The sequence below is a fragment of the Pipistrellus hanaki genome (genome assembly GCF_964339955.1).
Source record: "Pipistrellus hanaki genome assembly, chromosome: 1".
Classification (NCBI taxonomy): domain Eukaryota; kingdom Metazoa; phylum Chordata; class Mammalia; order Chiroptera; family Vespertilionidae; genus Pipistrellus; species Pipistrellus hanaki.
Genome location: NC_140503.1, coordinates 99,800,812 through 99,822,429, shown reverse-complemented (window position 1 = coordinate 99,822,429; position 21,618 = coordinate 99,800,812). Strand labels below are relative to the sequence as shown.

Genomic DNA, 21,618 nt, shown 5'->3' with positions numbered 1-21,618 from the left:
CCAAAGAGGAGGGGCCTGAGTGTGTCCCATGGGCAGGAAAGTCAGTGTTTGTGATTACAGGAAGAGGCCTATGCTACAAAGCAGAGGAATCCAGGTGAGGGAGTGGTATGAGAATCTTGGATTCTACTCCCATCCCCATTCCTAATTTGCTGTGTGCTCTCAAACAAATCCCTGCTTCTCACAATACCTTCCTCAGTTTTCCCATTGGTTTAGCAATGTTCAGTTTCCCATGAACATCTGCAGTGTGGAGGCTGAAGAGGCCAGACAAGGGTAGCTGGCCAGATGAAAGCCTTCCGAGAGAGGAGTGTACATCTCAGAGAATTGTGATGCCCCTGCCCCAACCTAACACAGTTGTGAAGAAAAGACAGGGACATCTTGAATGCCAGACTTAGTAGTCAGGACTCTTCTAGGGATATGGGGAGCCATGAACTTTGCAAAGGAAGGGCTCCTTAAGGAAGGGATTGTCACTGCATTTTCTCAATGGCACAGCTGAATGCAAGCCTGGGCATAGGAATGCTAAGGTATGAACTCATTGCTTCTCTAATAGTCCGGACTGAGATCCCCTCTGGAAACCGTAAATATGTGCCAGATAGACACACTAATCGGTACAGCAGAGTTATCTGTTCTACAGCATCCCAAGCTGCCCAGATGCATCTTAACCTCTCTGAGCTTCACTCAGCTGACGAGAACCTCTGGGGGAAAAGGGGGAAGGGACTAGCAACTGGAGAACTTCCCATCTCTGTTTATAGGAAACAAAGAAGGCTCAATATGGCTCTCCTCACTCAGGAGAATGGGATAAAAATAGGATACTGCTTTGAAGGAGCACATGAGAGCAACCTCAGGGGAAACTAGGTAAGAGAGCTCACCTGCTGCTACAGGCAGAAGCACCAGTGTGAAGGAGAAAGGAGATGGATTAGGGTCAGAACTTCCTAAAACCAAGTAACAATAGGGGCAAGGGTAATGATGACATTGTTTCTTTTTGGGGGGAGGGGCTGCCCCATAGAAGGCAGCTAAATATTGACATTGGGAGGATGTATATGGCCACCTTCTTGCTGGGATGGAGGTCTCTTGGGATGCCTGGGCTTTGAGAATGTGAGCCGGTCAGGACTCCGCTGCCTTTTCTCCAGAAAACATAGTCTGACAAAGGATATGTTTCCTGGGGTCCCACCAGCCCCAGAGTTTCCTGATTTTGATTGCTAACAACCTGCAAGGAGGCAGGGGACCGATTTTCTAGAGACAGGCCCAACATGAATGGGGTTAGGTGACAGTGTCACCCCAGACTCCTGGGAACACTGCAGGGCTACAGCAAACATGGTGCCATCAGGGAATTGCAGACTGTACATGTGGAAAGCACTTTGTGGGTGACAGAGGAAGAATCACCTCGGTGCTCCCAAAATCATACCTTCCTGGGCCTCACCCAAAGAGGCACAGGTATCTGTAATTGTATGAAGGGACTGGTAACTTTGTGATTGCCCACTGAAGCTTTGAGGGTCTTGCTCAAACTAAAATCCAACCCATCTCTGGTCCTATTTTAGATGAGAAAATCAAGGCCCTGGGAAGTGAGGCATCAGTTCAGCCCACAGAACTGGACAGGTCAAGTTTTCACCAGGCCTCTCTATTCACACCCTTGGACTCTATCTCCAGAAGGTGCAGAGCAAGGCAGCTGGATGATAACTGCCCAGAGCCTGTGGGACAGGATAAAAGGCTTGTTGAGTTTCTTCCCTTGCCAATTCCAAAGTTGATTGTTCTGCTGGCCTGTCCCTTGGGACTCCTCAATCATAGTTTGTCCAGTGTGACTTGAATTATTCGAGGCCAGGTCTGAGCTTCCAGGAAGAGATGTTGCCCCATGAGGAGACATGGCTAGGAAGAGGTGGTTTGGGACCTTTGCCCAGGTAACAAATAAAAAACCTGATCTCTATTCCAAAAGGGGAGAGGGAGGACTCAACAGAGCATACCAATACCACACAGCATGCCAGGGAGACCCTGGCTCCATCCCCCAGGACAAGGGCAGAGCCTCAGCAGAAAGAGGCCTTTAGGTAAGGAATCGCCACCTACCCTAGGAGCACGTCTGGCTGGCCTGGCTGCATTTCTGTAAAAGGGGGAGATTCTCATCAGTTCTGCTTGTGGGTAGCTGTCCCTGCCTCACTGGCTCAATTTGTACTAATGGGGTCAGGATTATGGGTTCAACACTTATTTAGCCAATTAGCTTTGCTCTCCACTGAATACAGAGGGAAAGGACTTTGCTGAGGTCACACAGCAGAACAGGATCAGGGTCTGGAGGGTAAACTCAGTGTGAAAGGAGTGGACAGTCACAAGTAGGGAAAGGTAAGAACAAGAGGACCCAGGGCTCCAGGATGGATCAGACCTGGTGCTGTACCAAGACAGGCCCAATCTGCACAGTCCCTCCTGCTGGATCAAGTTTCTTCTAAAAGGTGCAAATGGCATGAACTAGAACTTTGGGTCTGAGGGTCTTTCCTGTTCCTGGGGAAGGGAATGGTAACCATACCCTCTGGCAAACTATAAGTGGGAGAGCTTTGGTAATGAAAGGGGATGGGGAGTGAAAGGGCCTGTGATGGGGAACTTCAGGGTAATTACTTCTGGGCTCCAGGCTACATGTTCAGTAATGTTATTACAGCAGCAACCCTGCCTTCTGGGCCCTAATACATCAGAAGAAGGGGATCTCCTCAGGTTGTGCAGCTGGGGATCTTAGGATCCTGAGGAGCTCCCTTAGGGAACACAAACACACATGCAAACACACACACACACACACACACACACACACACACACACACACACAGCATCAGAGCATTATCTGGGGCAGTGGGGTCAAAGTCCTCACAGGTGAAGGGTAGAATTTAAGAAGAACAGGTCCAAAGAGGCAGATTCTAAGTAGCCTGCCCTCAGGGCCTGCCAACACCCACCCCAGCCAGGCAACCCCTTACCTCAAGCTTCCAGATACCAGCTGCCAAGAAATTGTACAGAATGCTTCTCTCTTCAGATCCAGTTCCAATCTGCTTCCGCCAGGAAGTCTTCCCTGACCATCAATCCATACAGGTTTACATTTTCTCTGCCCTCCCCTAAACCAGATCCAGGGACCTTAAGAGGAGCTGAATCTTTTATCCTCTTAGCTAGGTGGATAGTGACCCCTACCCTCCACAATGGGTGAAAACAGTCTTATAATGAAACATCTGGTCTCTGAGGGCACACACCCCACCTTGGCTTGCCCCACCCCAAGCACAGAAGACAATATATTAGCCAACCCCATGTTATATTTTAAAGCCTTGTTCATGCAGACATAACATGTCTACCCACATAGGTAAATGCTTAGACAGACACAAAATCAGCAGCAGCTAATTATCAGGCCCCACCTGAAGGTCCTGCTGCTTGTTCTGCAATTTGTGGGAGCCCAGAGGCGGGGGTGCAATGAGGTGCAGGGCATCTCTTTATCAAGCCAGCACACCTATCTTCCCAACCCTGAGCACTGCTCTGCAGAAGTCACAAGCTGGCTGCCTGGCTGAGAAGACAGACACTAGTCCCCAACAATGAGAAAGCAAAGCAGGGTAGGAGTGGTCACATGTGAGACTTGGTTCTGGCGTCCAGCAGAGGTGGTACTGTTCTTTACTTATAATTTATATGTTACCTCCCAGAAAGGACAGATTAGCTATTTGACCAATTAGCTGGCTCAGATTGGCCAAAGAGGTGTAGGAGCTCAGGGAGCTTAAAGGAAGGGAGGACTTCCTAAAGGTGAGAGCACAAAGAAGGGGTTGGCAACATGCCCATACTGCCCCAAGACGTAGTGTCTCAGGGACAAACTGGGTTGGCTTAGAGGCTTTGTTCCTGACCTCAGACCAAGGTCTTATCTTGGTCCAAGGCTGAACTTTGACCCTGAAAATAGACTCAGCTCTAATCCTGATCAGTTTGGGCCCAAACTGTGGCCTCATATTGAGCCTTAGCCCTGTTTACACACTGAACCCTCATTTGCTCACACACTGTGCCCCAACATGCTCACATGCTGAGCCCCGACCCTGCTCACACACTGAACTCAGAACCTATTCACACACTGAGCCCCAACTGTGGACAGAAATTGAGAACTAAACCACATACTGACTCCACTTCCTCACTTCTCTGAAGGATGTGATAAATAGATCATGTGAACACCTGTTTCTCTGGTGTAGAGAACATAGATACTTACCATTGTCTACTTGACCCCTTCCGTTTTGAACCCCAGTCACTCATATCATGGAATAGGTGCATCAATGTCACTGTTTGTGGTTTCAAAATCTCAAATGTCTCCACTCCTGTCAGAACCTGCCAGGGGAGGAGCAGGTGGGCAAGCATCCTACTCCAGCATCCCTGAGAACCTCAGCTCCAGAGTGTGGGGTTAGGACAGGCATGTCTCAGCCTCCAGATGCTGCATCTTCGGATAAAGAAAGACTCCCTTCTCATTGGATGAACTTAAATTAAGAAGAGATCCTGAAAATACCTCTAACCCCAAACTTTAGGCATGGAGCTAGGAAAATGATTTTAAAAAACTCCAATGACAAGAGCATTAAGTAAAAGCCTTCCCTGGCTGAGGACGCCATCAGGAGAGACTGTGGGGCTATAAGACCCTTGCAGCCATTTGTTATATAACCCACTTGAGTTTTGGTGTCATCTCTGACACAGTCTTATCAGTGACCTTAGGCTAGTTACTTGCCCTCTCTAGTTCTGTGCTCCCAATATATATATATATATATATATATATATATATATATATATATATATATATATATATATATATATATATAAAGCTAATATGCTAAGTGTCCCTCCACCCATCTGACCAGTCACCATAATGCATACTACCACCAGGGGGCAGATGCTCAACACAGAAGTTGTTATGACTTGCGTTGGCCATTTACAGAGAAACAGCAGCGTGGACCTAGCGCCCACCAAGCAATACTCAGCTTCCCCCAAGTGGGACACAGGCCCCCTACCATCCCAGAGTGACAGCCCACCAAATCACCGCTCTCACTGCCATGGCATAAAATGCAATCCACAGCCCAGCCCAGCCCAGAAATGATGGCTGTAGGCATCAGGTAATTACATCATACAGCAATGCCCACCTTCCTCTCCCTAGTGACAGGCCATCTATAATAATAAAAGCATAATATGATAATTAGACCAAACGTCCTTCTGAATGACCTTCCGGAAAAAGCTGGGGCTGGAAGGGAAGCCCGGGTCCTAGGTACCAGAGGGAAGCCGGTGCCAGCAGCTGGGGGAAGGAAGGCCTACTCTTTTTTTCTTTTTTTTTTTTTTTAAATAAATCTTTATTGCTCAGATTATTACAATTGTTTCTCCTCCCACCCTCCCCCCATAGCTCCCTTCCAACCGGTCCCACCCCCCCACACCCTCTGCCCTTACCTCCTCCTCTGTCCTCATCCATAGGTTATACGATTTTAATCCAGTCTCTTTCTGCATCCCTACACCTCTTTCTCACTGATAATTATCAATCCACTCCCTTTCTTTGCCCCGATTCTATTATATTCACCAGTTTATTCTGTTTCTCAGATTTTTAATTCACTTTTTCTTCTTCCTCTTCTTAAATAATACCTTTCAGTATTTCATATAATACTGGTTTGGTGGTGATGAACTCCTTTAACTTTTTCTTATCTGTGAAGCTCTTTATCTGCCCTTCAATTCTGAGTGATAGCTTTGCTGGTAATCTTGGTTGTAGATTCTTGCTATTCATCACTTTGAATATTTCTTGCCATGCCCATCTGGCCTGCATAGTTTCTGTTGAGAAATCAGCTGACAATCATATGGGTGCGCCTTTATAGGTAACCAACTGCTTTTCTCTTGCTGTTTGTAAGATCCTCTTTTTGTCTTTGCCCGTGGCATTTTAATTATGATGTGTCTTGGAGCGTTCCTCTTTGGATTCCTCTTGTTTAGGGTCTGTGTGCTTCCTGTACTTGTAAGTCTATTTATTTCACCAGGTGGGGGAAGTTTTCTGATATTATTTCTTCAAATATGTTTTCAGTATTTTGCACTTTCTCTTCTTCTGGCACCCCCATAATTCTGATGTTGGCCTGAAGTTGTCCCAGAGGCTCCTTACACTATCTTCAACTTTCTGGATTCTCTTTTCTTCTTATTTTTCCAGAGGATTGTCTTTTGGCTCTTTGACCTGATTCTTGTGTGCCTCCATTTCTGCTGTTGGATTTCTGCATAATATTTTCCAATTTAGTCAGTTTATGTTTAATTTTTAGTTGGGTCTCATGAAATTTATCGGCTTTTTCTAGGATATTCTTGCATAACCTTATAACCGTGGTTTTGAATTCTATATCCTCCCTCCTTTCGTTTGAGATCTATTTCCTTGTTTCGGCATTTTTGCTACTTCCCAGAGATGGTAAGATGGCTTTGTGTGTTTGGTGTCCTATATGGCCCAGTGGGTCAGCCTCCTCAGTTACCTGAGGTAGACACTCTTGGTGCTCCCCTTTGTGGACTGCATGTACAGCCTTGTTGTAGCTAAGTCTTTATTGTTGTTGGTATCCTTGGGAGGAATTGACTTTCAGGCCAATTGGATGTGGATATCAGCTGTGTCTACACCAGGATACCTTCTGTATTGGAGACAGTCTTATAGGATCAGACTTGCAAAATTGCAGAAGCCTCTGTGCTCAGCTTGGATGGGGCAGAGTCTCAGGGCTGAGCTGACAGTATTGGTTTCTCGTCAGCCCTGCCCTTGTGTGCTTGCCTGAGTTTTTGCCTGACCTCTGCCTTCCATGGCTCCCCTGAGTTTCCGCCTGACCATCCCAGATTCCCCATGCAAGAGCATGGGCGCCCCAGGGGCTCGCCCAGAATTGGATTGCATCTCTGTAGTCTCCTTCTAATTCCTTCCGCTACAAAGAGGCCACGGCAACCTCACTCACACACAACTATAGACCCTGCCCACTGCGGCTCCTGACTCCCCCCGTCTCCCAGTCTCTGAGTCTCTGGGTGCCTTTCTCTACAGTCCAGACTCCAAGGAAGGCCTCCTCTTGCATGAATTTCGTGCATTGGGCCTCTAGTGTACATATTTACAAAAGGCTAATAAGCTAAGTGTCTGTCTGGGTAATTATGTCACATAGCAGCACCTGGCTTTCTCTCCCTAGTGACTTCAGCCCAGGAACATGACTTACTTTATTTCTTTAGCCCAGGAACATGACTTACTTTATTGCCAGGTGGAAACATTTAACATTGTAACCAAATGTCTGTGAAGCATTTTCACGTGCCTCATCTCATTTGATCCTCACAGAAGTCCTGGAGTAGGTAGATGGGAGACTCAGTGGAATCCTATTTTCTTTTCATTAGCCGGAAAATGGAAATTTAGAAAGCTTAGAAACCTGACCCAACTGAAATGAAGGAAGAAATGGAGGACCTTGAAAATGATGTTAGGTTTTCTCATTGCACAGAATATAGTCAAACACTGCTGCAGTTAAATATTTTATCTTTATTCTTCCTGTGTGATCTACAATAATAATCTGCTTCATGTTGATATTTACTGCTGTGTTGTCGACAATTACCTGAAAGAGAAGTTGGGGTGCTTCACTGGGCTGAAAAAAATTTAGCTAAATCAGAAAGCAGGTCAAATTAAACAAGTTTATTCCATATCTACACTAATAAAAGAGAAAAATGTTAATTTTCCTTCGCTATGCCCACAGCCCATCAGGAGTAATATGCAAATTAACCCAGCAAAGATGGCGGGTAAATTTGCATATGCAGACAGCAGAGGCAGAGGCCCTATGCAGCCATTGGAGTTGGGGACATGGGCAGGCGGTGGGAGGCAGCACTCGAAGCCACCAGTGGATCCAACCTGAGATGGGGACTCGGGCTTGCTGCCTGCCTGGGTCCAAGCTGCCACACCACCTGCCCGGGTCCAAGCTGCCCTGTGATCACAGGATTAAAGAGCCCGGGTCCAAGCCGCCCTGCTATCATGGGGCAAAGAGCCTGGGTTCAAGCCACCCCACGATCACGGGGCAAGCAGGCCAGACCGAGCTGCCCCACGATCATGGGGTGAAGAGCCCAGGTCCAAGCCGCCCGTGATCATGGGGCGAGCAGGCCAGGTCGAGCTGATCCACGAACATGGAGAGAACAGAACAGGCGAGGCCGAGTTGACTTGTGATCATGGGGTGAACAGGCCAGGCAGAGCAAGGTCAAGCTGCTCTGCAATCCCAGGCAAAGAAGCCACTCTGCTGAACAACCTGCGCTATGAACCTATTCCCCTCTAGCCTGCAGCCATGGGAAGTCTCCCTCTCCCCAGAGTTAGGAGCACCAGCCCAGGTCTACCCAGCAGCCTGGTCTGACTGCAGGGGTAAGTTCCTGCAGGCTGGGGTTTGATCCTTATACATTAGCATTGGTAGACCAGTGCCTTTGTTATTGCTTTGTGTCCCCGTTTTAATTGGACAAATGCCGGGCGGTCCCAGTGGCCAGCTTAGCAAAATCTTTTAGGAGGAGAATTCTGTCTGGGTTTCCTCAAATCCCCTCAGCCCCTACTCACCCCTCTGTAAAAGTACAGAACAAGTGAGGCCACTAAAATAAAAATCAGCTGTTTCATGAGTATGGCATCCCTTCCTATTTTAAAGGAAGCTGAGTTCCATGTGTACTATGCTATGATATCTGAGGCACAGGGCAAGGGAGGCCCTAAGTGTACTATGTTTTGATATTTCAGTCATTCTTTATTGTTAAATGTAATTTATTTATATATGCCTTAGTTTTGTAATAGTTAAGTTGCTAGAATAATACATCTTGCTATAAAATATTACTAGAAGATCAAATAATTCGGTGACATTTACTGTTACTTTCTATAAATGAACACAATCTCTGGTATGCTAAAGTGATAGGTATTACAGAAATATTCAGATAGAGAGACCTACAGGCTTGATTACAAGTGAGGCTTACTATCACAATCCAAATCTATTGCTTGAAAAAAAGCAGAGAACCAACTGGAAAGTGAACCAAGTATAATCCAGGAGCAAGAAGAAAAAATTCAGATGCAAGAATGAAAACCACATTGCATCCACTCTAAGTAGCTGTTAAAGAAAAAGAATGGTATACTATGAAAATACTTAATATAGATTGTAAAGACATTTGTTCAAAGAGGATTTCCTAGAGTAGGTGATATTTCAGTTAATTTTTTTTAAATGTGAAGAGGTTAGCTAGATAAGAAAAAGGTGTAGGGGTCCCAAATTGCAGAGGGTGCAGGCAGAGCTGGGGGAATCTCCCCCTCCATGCACAAATTTCGTGCACCAGGTCTCTAGTATGTGTGTGTGTGTGTGTGTGTGTGTGTGTGTATAATCTGTGGCTAAGTTGACTTGTGCATGTGCAATACATATAAAGCTCTCACTAGCACTAATCACACACATGTTTCCATATGTCATTGTTGATTGTGAATTTGGTTGACACTTCTATTATAGAGAAAGGGCGAATAGCAATATTAAAATATTTCTTCTAACTAATTTCCTTTCAATGTGCATGAATTTGTTCACTGGGCCACTAGTTTATAAGATAAAGGCTTTAGGCCAGGAGCTTGTTAAGGCCTGTAGTTGGTATTCTGAGACCTGATATATTTCCCATGCCAGCTGAACCCCAGCTCCTCACAGCCCTTCCACACAGATGGATGTGGTCAAACATTAACTGCAATGTTTTTAGTCTCAGTGGAATGTTTTATTGAACTACTTTAGTGATTTAACTTTGTAAAGTTAACAAAAAAAAAAAAAAAAAAAAAAAAAAAAAAAGAAGAGAAAAGAGGCATAAATATGATTTTAGAGTCCTAGCGGCCAGGTTCAAGTGCCAGTTCTGGTTCTTTCTGGCTACATGATTTGGGGCAAATATTCCCCCACCCCCACCCCCATCAAAGCTTGTTTTCTTACCTGTAAATTGGAGACAATAGAACCTATTTTTCTGGATGCTATGGAAAGTAAATGAAATATAAGGTATAAAACTATTAGCACAGTCTGGCACATGGTAGATGGTTCGTAAATGGTGGTTACTGATCTGTGAATCTCCCTGCTCTTAGTCTCTATTGATTTGAGTCTAGGATTATAAACTCAGATAGCTTAATGGGCATGAGTTACATTATTGGGGACAGGTAGGCTGTGGGCAACCAGAGAGCAAAAGCCACTTTAAAGAGGGCAGTCTGTAGTCTGCTCCAGCTCCCTACTGTGGGGTGACAATGTGGGCCCAAAGTTGCTAGGGTTTCCAATTTTTCAAGAGAAACCCAAAAGCAAAATTTTTATGTTACATCTTTTCATTTTAAAACATTATCTCAGATTTGTTATGACACATTATGCTAGCCAAATATCTAGGCACTGTAATTGGTCAATGGGATAAATGCTGCTTAGTAATCTCTGGCCTCAGTACTTCTATCTCATCTTGAGCACCCACAGTGGTAAAGAGCTCAGTGTTGCCTCTCTGTGCTGCCTCTCTCCTCCATTCTGGACAGGAGCTGATGGTAGGGAGTGATTCTGAGTAGCCTCCTAGGCTTTGGGATCACAGATTTCCAGGTCCCTGACAATGCTTTCTCAGTAAAGCCTGGCTGGCAGAAAACATCCTCTCTAAAGCCAAAACAATGTCCCTGCCCTCCCCATGGCCTGCTCTGGCTGGGAAATGTGGATTATTCATCATCCCCTGGGCTCAAGCAAGATGGCCTGGCCAGCCTCAGTAGCCTTTCTATTAATTAGGAACTGGCAGTAGCAGCTTTGTAAGAGCCCTTGAGCCAAGATGTGTGTATGCTGGATCTGGCTACTTCCTTAGTTTTATAACAAACCCCCCAGGGAATGGGGCTGAATTTTCTGCTGCAGAGAGAATGGCAATTGCACAGGCCATTTAGATTATGACACTTGTCAGCCCCATCATCTGTTTGTGGACTGGGTAGACTTTCTTCCAGGATAGGAGAGGTCAAAGAGAAGTAACCGGTGAGCCCAGCCCACAGGGGAGTCTGCTAGGCATGTATGGGGCAGGGGTGGGTGGCATTAAGATTCAGACAATCCCTCACCACACCTTAAGGTGCCAAGGCAACTACTCTTAGAGAATGCCTCTGTCCTCCAGTCATCCAGTTGGAGCCATCTCACACTAGCTCTCCTCTCCCAGAACCTCTGGCCTCTCACTAACAACATCTGTTCCTTTCAGGGAATCTCACTGCAGCACAGTAGTCACTGCCCCTCCTCCTCCTTAGCATGGGAAAGAAGCTGCCAAAGCAATGGATGAATGAGGGCCCTCTGGCTACCTGGCCTCCCCTTGTTCACTCCATCCCAACAGCCAGCATCCAGGGTCATCCAGGGTCCAAGCAGCCATGCAGGAATGGAAGAAGGTTGTGAATCCGACACCCCAGGTTTGTAGCCTACCTCTGTGGCTGAGGTCTGCTCAGAGAGTTCACAGAATTTACCCTGCTGTATTGGGCACTGGAGGTCAAAGGGAGAAGACAGAGTGTCATCAGGGAACTTAGTTAGGGAGCCCAGGCTAAGCACAAAACAAATACAGGTTCTGAACTTCAGTACTATAAACATGTGCTGGGCACCAGCAGCATCGCATCACCTGGGCATTTATCAGAAATGCAGAATCTTAGTCCCCGCTTCAAACCTAATGAGTCAGAATCTGTATTGGTGAATTGGATGACATGACAGTGTGAGAAGCACGGCATTATAGTAAACACAAAGCTCCATTCAAATGCCATGGAGAGAGAGGAATGATGGTGGCTGCAATGACCTGAGAGGGCATTCCAGAAGACCTGGGGTCCTAAAGCATGAGAGAGGAGAGAAGATAGACAGGCAGACATCCCAGAATTGTGTGTGTGTGTGTGTGTGTGTGTGTGTGTGTGTGTGTGTGTGTGTGTGTAAGGCGGTATTAGGCCACCTGCAGTGGCTGGCAATGGCTAAGGGAGCAAATGGGGCATGGCTGGACAGGGGAGAGGCCCCTGCCTAATTATGTAGAAACCAGACCAGGGCCTGAAGTCTTGCAACAGGGAGAACATGGAGTCCAGGCCTCCCACCCAGCAATGTAAGGTTCCTGACCCATGGGGTTTCTGTACATTACTAGCATCCAGAGAGACCACAGCCTGAGCATACCCACCACTAGCCATAGTCTTATCAGGTTGAGCACACCCTCATCATGAGAGAATCCTGCTGCCCACTGTGCCAGCCAACACAGGCAGCTCACCTTGGAATACCACTCTGAACCAAGGTGCCTTTCCCCTTCCACTTGCACCACGCCTGCAGGACTTTCAGGATTTCTACACTAATAGCAGAAGCTGCATTTCTGGGCAATGGCCCTGGAAGGTCTACTCTAGGAGGGACCACAGAATCCCCCAGCCCCAGAGTCAAAGCTGCTGCCTTCTGCCTCACTAACTCCTACCTGAACAGTCCTTCCCATGGTGGAAAGGGAGAGGTATAGGTGTGGGACTGAGGAAACAGAAACTAGTCCCCAGGCAGAGTATCTTTTCATCTTTAGGCATCGAACTGTGTTTTCATTTCCTTCCATTGCTGGCAATGGGATGCCCAAGCCTCAGATTACAAAGGGCACCAGGAATGCCAGGTTTAGAAGGCTAGCACCTGCTCCTACCAGGCCAGAACTCTCTTCTGGGATGGCCTAGACTGGAGTGAGGTTCACAACCTAGATGGTCTTCAACTTAGAAGGGCCAACAGATCCCAGAAACTGAGTGTGATATTGTGTGTCTGGATGCACATTTATCTTTCTGGATAGAGATTTCCAACAGGTTCTCAGGTTCTCTGATTCAGGTTCAGAACAACTCGCTTGAGCCAAGGACAGAGGCCTATCTAGTCTTCCCAGGAGTAAGGAAAGGCTCAGTGGATAGAGTGTCAGCCTGCAGACTAAAGGGTCCCAGGTTTGATTCCAGTCAAGGGCAAGTATCTTGGTTGCGGGCACATCACCAATGAGGGGTGTGCAAGAGGAAGCTGATTGATGTTTCTCTCTCATGGATGTTTCTAACTCTCTATCTCTCTCTCCTCCTCTCTGTAAAAAGAAAATCAATAAAAATATATATATATATATTTTTTTTAAAAAGGAAGCAGTGTGGACAGGGGCTGTATGGCTCACCACAGCATCACTGTTCTCTGACAGGGAGCTGAGCTTCTCACCTCTACGGGTGATCACAGTTGTACAATTCATGTCTGACATAATAACAGGCAATGGGATTCCCATTTTCCTAGGTGAAATCTGAGGCTCAGACAAGGCTCATAACCTGGGCAGGGCCCCATAGCAGGCAGGGATGAGGAGCTGATGTGAGGTGAGCAATGGCGGTGTGTAGGGCCAGTTATCAGCACAGGAGGCCATTGGCCTAGCTTCCATGATTTGGGGGCCCAGATGTTCTGCCTCAAGAAAAGGACCCTGTCTTCCCTTTCTTTCTTTTCCCTTTCCTTCCATTCCCTTCCTCGTGGCTCAGGCTAGTAGATGGAAGGGGTAGAGGGATGAGAAGGGCCAAGCATCCCATTCTCAAGGCCAAGATAGAGCTAGGAGCACAGGAGTGGCCCCAGAACTGACATCCCACATAAGGACTTCCCTGCCAGTCCCATGTCTACCCACAAATCCCCAGACACCTGCTCAGACATCTAGATATACAAAGCCCCCCTCCCCAGGCCTACAATCCCCATCCCTCCCTCCATCCCCCCAAAGCCTCACCCTTCAAAGCCTGATCAACTTCTGGGAATAAAACCAGGTACATCTTCACATGGGGTTCCCAATCCTTTTCTCTCCTCTTGGAAAAACAAGATCATGGAGATGCTATTTTTATTTCTTCTAGGTTTCCACTGCCAAGCAACTTCCAGGACATGGCTCATGTGGAAGGAAGGACCTGCCCAGGACCCAAGAGCCCAACCTACCTTGGGACAATGCCCTGAGGGGCTGTGTGTCCTGGCCTCTTCCCTTACCAAACCTTATATACAAATTTCAAAAGGCAAGTGAGTACCGTAGTAGAAGAGGAGGGAAGGGGAGGCTAGACAAGCCTTAGGATCCTGGAAGTGTCATGGGAGTAGCCAGGGCATGATGTGTGGAGGTGGGGGTAAAGGGTGAGCAGAAGCAGAGGTAGCCAAGAAAAGCCTGTCATTGAACATGGCCAATAAATATGTGGGTCCCTCAGAGCACAGCCCACTCTCCAGCCCTTAGAAAAGGCACCAGCCTTCTTCCCCCAGGAATAGATGTGGGAAGCAGCCCATGACAGCAAGCTCTGAACTCCAAACCACACATTCAATCTATTATGGTTTGCTAGCAATTCTTTATTAAACCAATGCTGCTGGATCAATGCATCCTGCCCATCAAAATGATGAATAAATCCTCAACTGGCCCAAGCAATGCTTGCAGAAGTTCTTGTAAAGCCTGAGCTAGCAATGGGATTAGCGCCATATGGAGGCCCAAGGCTAGTGGCTGAAACTTGAGGGCTGAGGCTTGGGGTGCTGGGTTAGGCGCACTGAGTGAGGTTGGGTTGGGTGTGGCAGTTTCTAAGCTTAAAGATTTAGCTAGGTCTTTGCCTCTTGGACCTGCTGAAAATGACATCAGCTGCTCTGGCTTAGTGACAGGAGAGGCCTGACCACTGCTCCTCCAGAAGCTCACACAGATGGTCTTTCTTAGATTTCTGTCCTCATACCCAGCCCAGCAGCAAACAACTACCAGGCTGCACACAGAGGATGTGTTCTTCCAGCTACTGGTCCCTGTTGCAAATCCAAATTCAAAGCCCAGTCTGACTTTTTACTGTTTTACTGTTGTTTTCAATCTTGCTGCATACACCCCTTCCTAACATATCAACCTCCCCCTCCACCAGCTGGCCTGCAGATAATGGAAGATTCTACAGCAATGGACTGCAGATAGACATGCTAAGGTAGGTAGAGGAAGATCAGGAAGGCTCCCATTGATGAAGTCAACCCAATCCTACTTCTACACCATCCAAGAAAAGGAGATCTTGGGAAGGCACAGCCCAGTGCCCAAATGTTCAATCAAAGTCTATTGTGGATGAAGGACAGGTGTGCCTGGTGTTGGTCCCTCACAGTCCCCAACTCCTGGATGGTGATGAGAACCCTGAACAGAGGTTTTCAGACAACAAAGAGGTTGGAGAGCTGAGCAAGGGAAGGGAGGGCCTCCTCAACAATCTCAACTGGTTGATACTGGCACAGCTTATCTCCCACCAGGGAGTTCAGAAGGAAGAAACCCAGGACAGCCAAAGGATTGCCTACTCCTCCCTAGCTCAGGCTGCAGTCCTCAAGTTCCAGTACTGATCAGAAGGGAGGCCACACTTTAGAGAGCTGGCACTGGGAACCAACCGCAATTCCTGACGGGAGGGCTCATATTTGTTCACGCAATGTGAAGAACTTCTGGAAACAGGAACTTTGGACAATAAGGTTTGGAAGACTAGTCCTTCAAAAAATAAATAAATAAATGTTTAAAAGAAAAAAGAGGGGAGAGGCCTTCTGGTCACCTATTTTAAGTGTTACCTGACTGGTCATTCCCAGCATGAGAAATCTCTCTCATTGGATGGAAATGGCTTTGTTCTCATAACAAATCTACCTTCCCTGAAGTTTGCAAAGATGACTCTGAGTTGACAAAATGCTCATTGATAGTGGTAGACAAGCAGGATAGGCCAGTAAGAGAGCTCAATATGGGGCAGGGCTCAGAGAATAAATTAAACCCAGCTCAAAAGGTGGGCTGTTTTTTAAGACCCTCACTTTAATCCTGTGTATCAATAAAGCCCAAAGGAGCACTGGGGACCCAAGACCTTGGTTGAGGTAGGGGAATCCCTGACTTCAACTTCAGAGGCAATCACCAATTTCTCTTTTTGCACAGGCCCAGGGTGGTATCTGCTGTGCAGTGGCATCTGACTCAGGTAATGGAGGAGGGGGCAGGGTCCCTCTACTTGACTGGCAGTCACACCGTTTGTTTGGGGCCCCACAGCTGACCCATGAAAGACCTAGCAGTTGCTAGAACTTGGGCCACTGGAGTGAGGACAGTACCCTGTATAAACTTGGGGTCACATGACAGCTGCTCATCAGTCAGGGTATAGGGCATCTTCACTGACCACTGTGAGCAAGGTCATCCTGTCCTGCCAGTCTGGATACCAGCTACCGAGGATATCTACTCCTGGCCTACCACTTGGCATGAGGGACTGGGCCCAGAGTTAATGTGGATACAGATGACTTTCATCCTGGGCATGAGGTCCCAGTGACCTCAGTCCTCCAGAGGTTCAGCTCTCCCTCCCCAGCTACAGCTTCCCAGGGCACCAGAGGCAGATATTAACAGCATGGGGGTCAGCACCCAAGGAACTGGCCCAACTGCCAAGAGGTCTGTCTCTTTTCATGGCCCTGTTCTTCAGGCTGAATGGACTGTCTCTAGGATGACAACTCTGACTCTGTGGCCCAGAGGAGATATATGGCTTAAGATGGCAGGGCTAGGCCAGGACTGGAACACCTTTTCAGCCAGCATTTAATATGGCCAAGATCTGCAGCCCAGAATACAGAGGAAAGTTCCCTGCACTCTGCAGGAAGGAGGTCTGGGGATGTCTTGGAGCTTCCACTGTGAGAAAGGAAAGTATTATAAGTTAACTCTGGCTGAGAGACAGGGCTGAGAAGGAGCATCCCTGCGACAGACAGCCCTGAGCACATGGGCTTCCTTACCTGAAGTCGCTGTAGGGGTGGATAATCCAAAACCCAGCTGACTTTACTCTCTCCTGCTCCCGCTCCACGGCTTTCTGGCTGCCAAACATCCTCAGGGAGAATTTGTTGACCCCCGGCTGGAGCATGGCCCCAAACTGGCGCTGCATGAAGCCAGCCTGGTCCAGGTGCACCTCGGCCTCGGGGAGGATCTGGTCGCCAGTGGCCGTGCCTCCATCCACTTTGATAGCAGTGTCCACGGAAGGCTGTTCGCAGGAAATGGAGGCTGACTGCGGCGACAGCGACTGCTGGAGTGGCGGTGGAGAGGCTGAGGGCTTCGCCGAGGAGCAGGGGCGCTCAGGCTCTCCCGCCAGGCCCGGAGGCGTCCTGTCCTCGCCAGCGGACGCGTCGCCCTCAGCAATGAGCCGCCTCTCCTCCGCGGAGTCATGCAGGTGCCCGTGACTGCTGCTGCCACCCGCTACGCCGCCGCCCCTGCTGCCCAGCGAGGCCAGGCTCCCGCAGAGGCGCCGACAGTCTCCGTTCGTACTGGACTTGCCCGTACCACGGGCGGGCCCCTCGCCGTCCACCGCCCCGAGGACCGCGCCTCGAGACTCCGGACCGCCTCCGGCTACCGAGGGCGAGGGCAGCGGCCGCAGCTGGATGCTCCTGCGGCTGGGATCCTGGAGATCCCCAGCACCTTCCTCCTCTGCGTCCTCTTCCTCGTCCATAATCCACGCCTTGGCCCCCACCTGCTGCGGAAGGCTGTAAAGTCGCTTGCGCATGGACGGCGGTAGCTTGTCCATGGTGCCAGGGCCGGGGATCCGACTGGGGGCACCGGCGCAGGGGACAGTCCAGGTCTGTCTGCCGGTCAGTCTGCCCACGGGGACGCGTCCTTCGCCTCCGGCTCCGGACTGCCTTAGGCGCCCATGCTCCGGCAGGCTGCCGCCGCGGGGAGGTTCCCAGTCGGGCTCCTGGTCCCTGGGCTCGCCGCGCCGCGTCTCCGCCCGGGCCGGACGCGGGAACCCCGAACTCCCTCCCCTCCTCTTGCCTTCTGGGGCGCGGTGCGCGGCAGGGCTCCAGACGCCCCGCCCCCCGGGGAACAATGGGCGCGGGGAGAAGCTCCTCAGGAGCGCAGAGCGCACGACCCGCGCGCCTCCCGGGCGTGTGACCCCCGGGCAGACGGGCTATTCGTCTGCCCGGCTGCCCGGGTTTTATGGCCAGACCCGCGCGAGCTTGCCTCGCCTCCTCTGGATGAGCCCGGCCGGCCCATCCCAGGGCTTCTGCCGCAACCAAGCGGAGCCCAGCTGTCCACCTAGCTTACATCGGCGGCCGCCTTTCCCTGAGCGCTTTCCAGCATCGCTCAGCTCCCGGGCCCCAGAATATTCATGAAGCCGCCGCAGCTCTCGGGTTGCTATAGGAGCGGCTCCCTCGGCCCAGAGGGCCTACCTGGGCTCCTTAAAGGGGCAGCGACGGAGGCAGGGGGCTGGGAGGTGGGCGGGGACCAGGGGCGGGCCTGGCTGGGGGCACTAGGTGCACTCTCGCCAAACCTTAGGACCTGGGGTGAGAGCCGTCCTTAATTCTAAACCCTTAATATATTTCCTCGGCCGAGGGCTGGGAGCGCACCCCAAGTCTAGGGTTGAGATAGGAGTTGCCAATCTCCCCACACCAGCGTTGAGTGGCAGGGTTTCCGCGGTCTTTCCTCCGAGCTTTGGGTTCACCTTTTCAGGGCGGCTTTGCTTCTCAGTTGAGTCTGAGATCCTCCTGGGTGAGGCGGGCCTGTGGTCTGGATTCTGAAACGCGCCTGGAGAGGATTTTCTGGGAAATGCGCTGCTTGGAGGCTTATTCTTGTGACAGGCAGGAGGGGGGCAGGAAGAGAGGGGGGGGGGGCGGGAGTGGGTAAATCCGCCGGCCTCTCCCCTGCGGAGATTTGCAGCATCCGGGCAAGGAGCTCCTGAGGGAAACTCCGGGACCCCACCAGGGCGCGCATGCGGGTAAGACCCAGCTCTTTGAGGTAAGACTTTGAGGAAATGCACCTGCAAGTAACCACGGCTTTCGGAGTCTATATGCAGGCACCTCTCCCGGAGTGGTTCCCATTGCGGGTTTCTGAGGCCAGAGGCTGCTAGCGCTCTGGAACTAGCTTTGCACCTCCTTCTCCCTGGATTCTCATCCAGACAATGACATCCCTCTGTGAAACAAAGCTAGGGGTATTCCTGCTCCTACCCACAAGCAGCAGAACACAGCCCCACTCCCTTTGAGTCTGCTCTCCTCCCCCAGCCTCAAGCCAGCTGGTGGTCCTCTCTGTCCATGTACAGTCTCCAGGTGATGGACCAATTCCACCAGCTCAGCCAGAGATACAACGCAGCTCTGCTCTCCAACACCCTGATAAAGCCCGGCCCCTCCCGTCCACACCAGTTGGGCTGCCAGACGCCCTTTCCTGACCTGACCTGGGGTCACCAACCTCTCAGGGCAACATTCTAGAATTAGCTCAGAAGTGGAGATGGAGCATTAGAAGGAAGAGACTTGGCCAGGGAAGATTGAAATTTAGGTTAATGCTAAAGTGGACCCTCACCAAGAATAACATGAAGTTTTTCTTCAAAGGATTTTTTTATTCTCACTCATAGCCCATTTGTGACCATCTCTCCTACCCCATTCAAAGAAGAAAATTTGGAAGCAAGATGGAGGGGAGTGGGTAGCCTGACAGGGGCTTTTCTGTTCTACCCACTGGATTACAGGACTTCCCATAGAGGGAGGGAGTGACTAGGGTGATGATATCACCATTAGCTGGCATTTCAACTTTTGAGCAGCTCTGAACTGATGCTGGGAGGCCTAATCCCTACACATCCTTGGATCTCCTTGAGAAGGATGTTCTTAATCAGCTGTGATCCCTGCCTGCCCTTGTATGCCAGGCACATGGGGATACTTCCATTTAACTCACTTCTGTGGGCTTCTGTGTCCAGCAGGGAACTAGTCTGCCCTACCCCAACTTCAGAAAGTCAGCCCAAACAGGCTTCCCAGTGGCCCATTGTAGGAAAAGCCCATTCTCGAAGAACTTTCTTCTGGACCCCAAAGTGTTGGTCATGTCCTCACTTTGGGTCCCCATGGCCCATGAGCTCCTGTCAACCCGAGCACTTATTATACAGTACACTCTGTGTCCCCTTCATGACTGAGCTCCCTAAGGATGGATAGTTCCAACTCATTTCAGGGATCTCAGCACTAATACAAGGGTGGCAGAGAGCAGGATCAATAAATGTCAACTCTATGCATAAGTAGAGGGACCCTGGAAGTTAGCTAATGCCATTGAAGGGGATCCTCGAAGGAGATAGAGGATATGATCAAGGTTCTGCTGCCACAGGTTGACCAACGGTCAGAGCCCATTAACTCCTCCTTTTCTAGCACCTCACCTGCCCTCAGTTTGGTCAGCACTACCCATTCTGGGTCACCCTTGGGTACAGAAATGACCACTGGATAAAACAGGCACGCAGTATCCCCTGATGAAACCTGGCCTCTCCTTGTCTCTGTGTGAAAACCCTAAAAGAGGACAGCATTCCAGCAGTCTGGGAACAGGGAAGGAGATCTTACTCTGACAGATTCTAAATTGTGGGGAATCTAGACTATCTACACTCAGGAAAGAGGAGAAATTCAGGACAGGAAAGAAGTGGGTACTAAATCACGTCTCGCCCTGTAAGAAATTTGAAAATGTGGGGTGGCTATGGAAGCTTCTTAGAAGAAGAGGCCATATTTGGGGAGACATGTGTCCAGCACTTCATTTGTTAAACTACATGGAATTGTGTGGGCCAAATATGGCCACACTTTTATAATTTCTCATGGCTCTAGCTAACATTCTTTTTAAAAAATAAGAATTCTTTACTGTTGAAAGTATTACATTTGTCCCCCTTTTTTCCCCATTGACCCCCTCCAGCCCACCCTAACTCTACCTCCCGCCCCCCCCCCCCCAGGCCTTCAGCACCCTATTGTCTGTGTCCACGGGCCATGCATATATACATGCAACGTTTTGTTGATTAAACCCCACCCACCCACCATCCCCCGCCTTCCCTCTGAGATTACACACTCTGATCCATACTTCCACGTCTCTGGCTCCACTCTGTTCATCAGTTTATTTTGTTACATAGATTCCAAATATGAGTGTGATCATGTGATATTTGTTTCTCTGACTGACTTATTTCACTTAACATGATACTCTCTAGGTCCCTCTATGCTGTCTCGAAGAGTAGACATTCTTTTACTGCTGCCTAGTGGGCTTCTGTACCACAGGTTTTTTTTTTTTTTATCCACTCATCTACTGATGGGCACTTGGGCTGTTTCAGGTCTTAGCTTTAGAAATTGTTGTCATGAACATAGGGGTGCATAGATGTTTTCTGTCAGGTGTTATGGGGTTTTTTTTGTTTGTTTGTTTGTTTTTAGGATATATTCTTGGAAGTGGGATCACTGGGTCAAATGGCAGTTACATATTTAATTTTTTGAGGAAACTCCATACTGTTTTCCATAATGGCTGCACCAGTCTGCATTCCCACCAGCAGTGTACCAGGGTTCCTTTTTCTCCTCATCCTCGCTAGCACTTATCATTTGTTGATTTGTTGATGGTAGCCATTATGACAATGGTACCTCATTGTCATTTTGACTAGCATGTCTCAGATGATTAGTGACTTTGAGCATTTTTTCATATGTCTCTTATCCATCTGTATGTCCTCTTTGGAGAAGTTTCTATTTAGGTCCTTTTACCCATTTTTAAATTGAATTGTTTATCTTCCTTTTGTTAAGTTGTATTAGTTCCTTATATATTTTGGATATTAACCCTTTATCAGATGTATCATTGCCAAATATATTCTCCCATATATTTCATTTTGTTGATTTATTTATTTATTTATTTATTTATTTATTTATTTTGCTGTGCAGAAGCTTTTTATTTTGATATAGGCTCATTTGTTTATTTTCTCCTTAGTTTCCTTTGCCCTAGGAGATGTCTATAAACATATTGCTACAAGACATATCTGAGATT

General features: G+C 48.7%; 1 protein-coding gene across 1 annotated transcript in view; it reads right to left on the bottom strand.

Moving 5' to 3' along the window:
• HCN4 (hyperpolarization activated cyclic nucleotide gated potassium channel 4) overlaps window positions 1–17,573 on the bottom strand; it is a 72,652-nt gene extending 55,079 nt beyond the window's left edge. Inside the window, exon 1 of the mRNA XM_084906813.1 lies at window positions 16,626–17,573. Within this exon, the coding sequence (XP_084762939.1) occupies window positions 16,626–17,404 (779 nt within the window). The 5' untranslated portion in view covers window positions 17,405–17,573. The remainder of the gene's footprint in view (window positions 1–16,625) is intronic.
• Window positions 17,574–21,618: the final 4,045 nt, after the last annotated feature.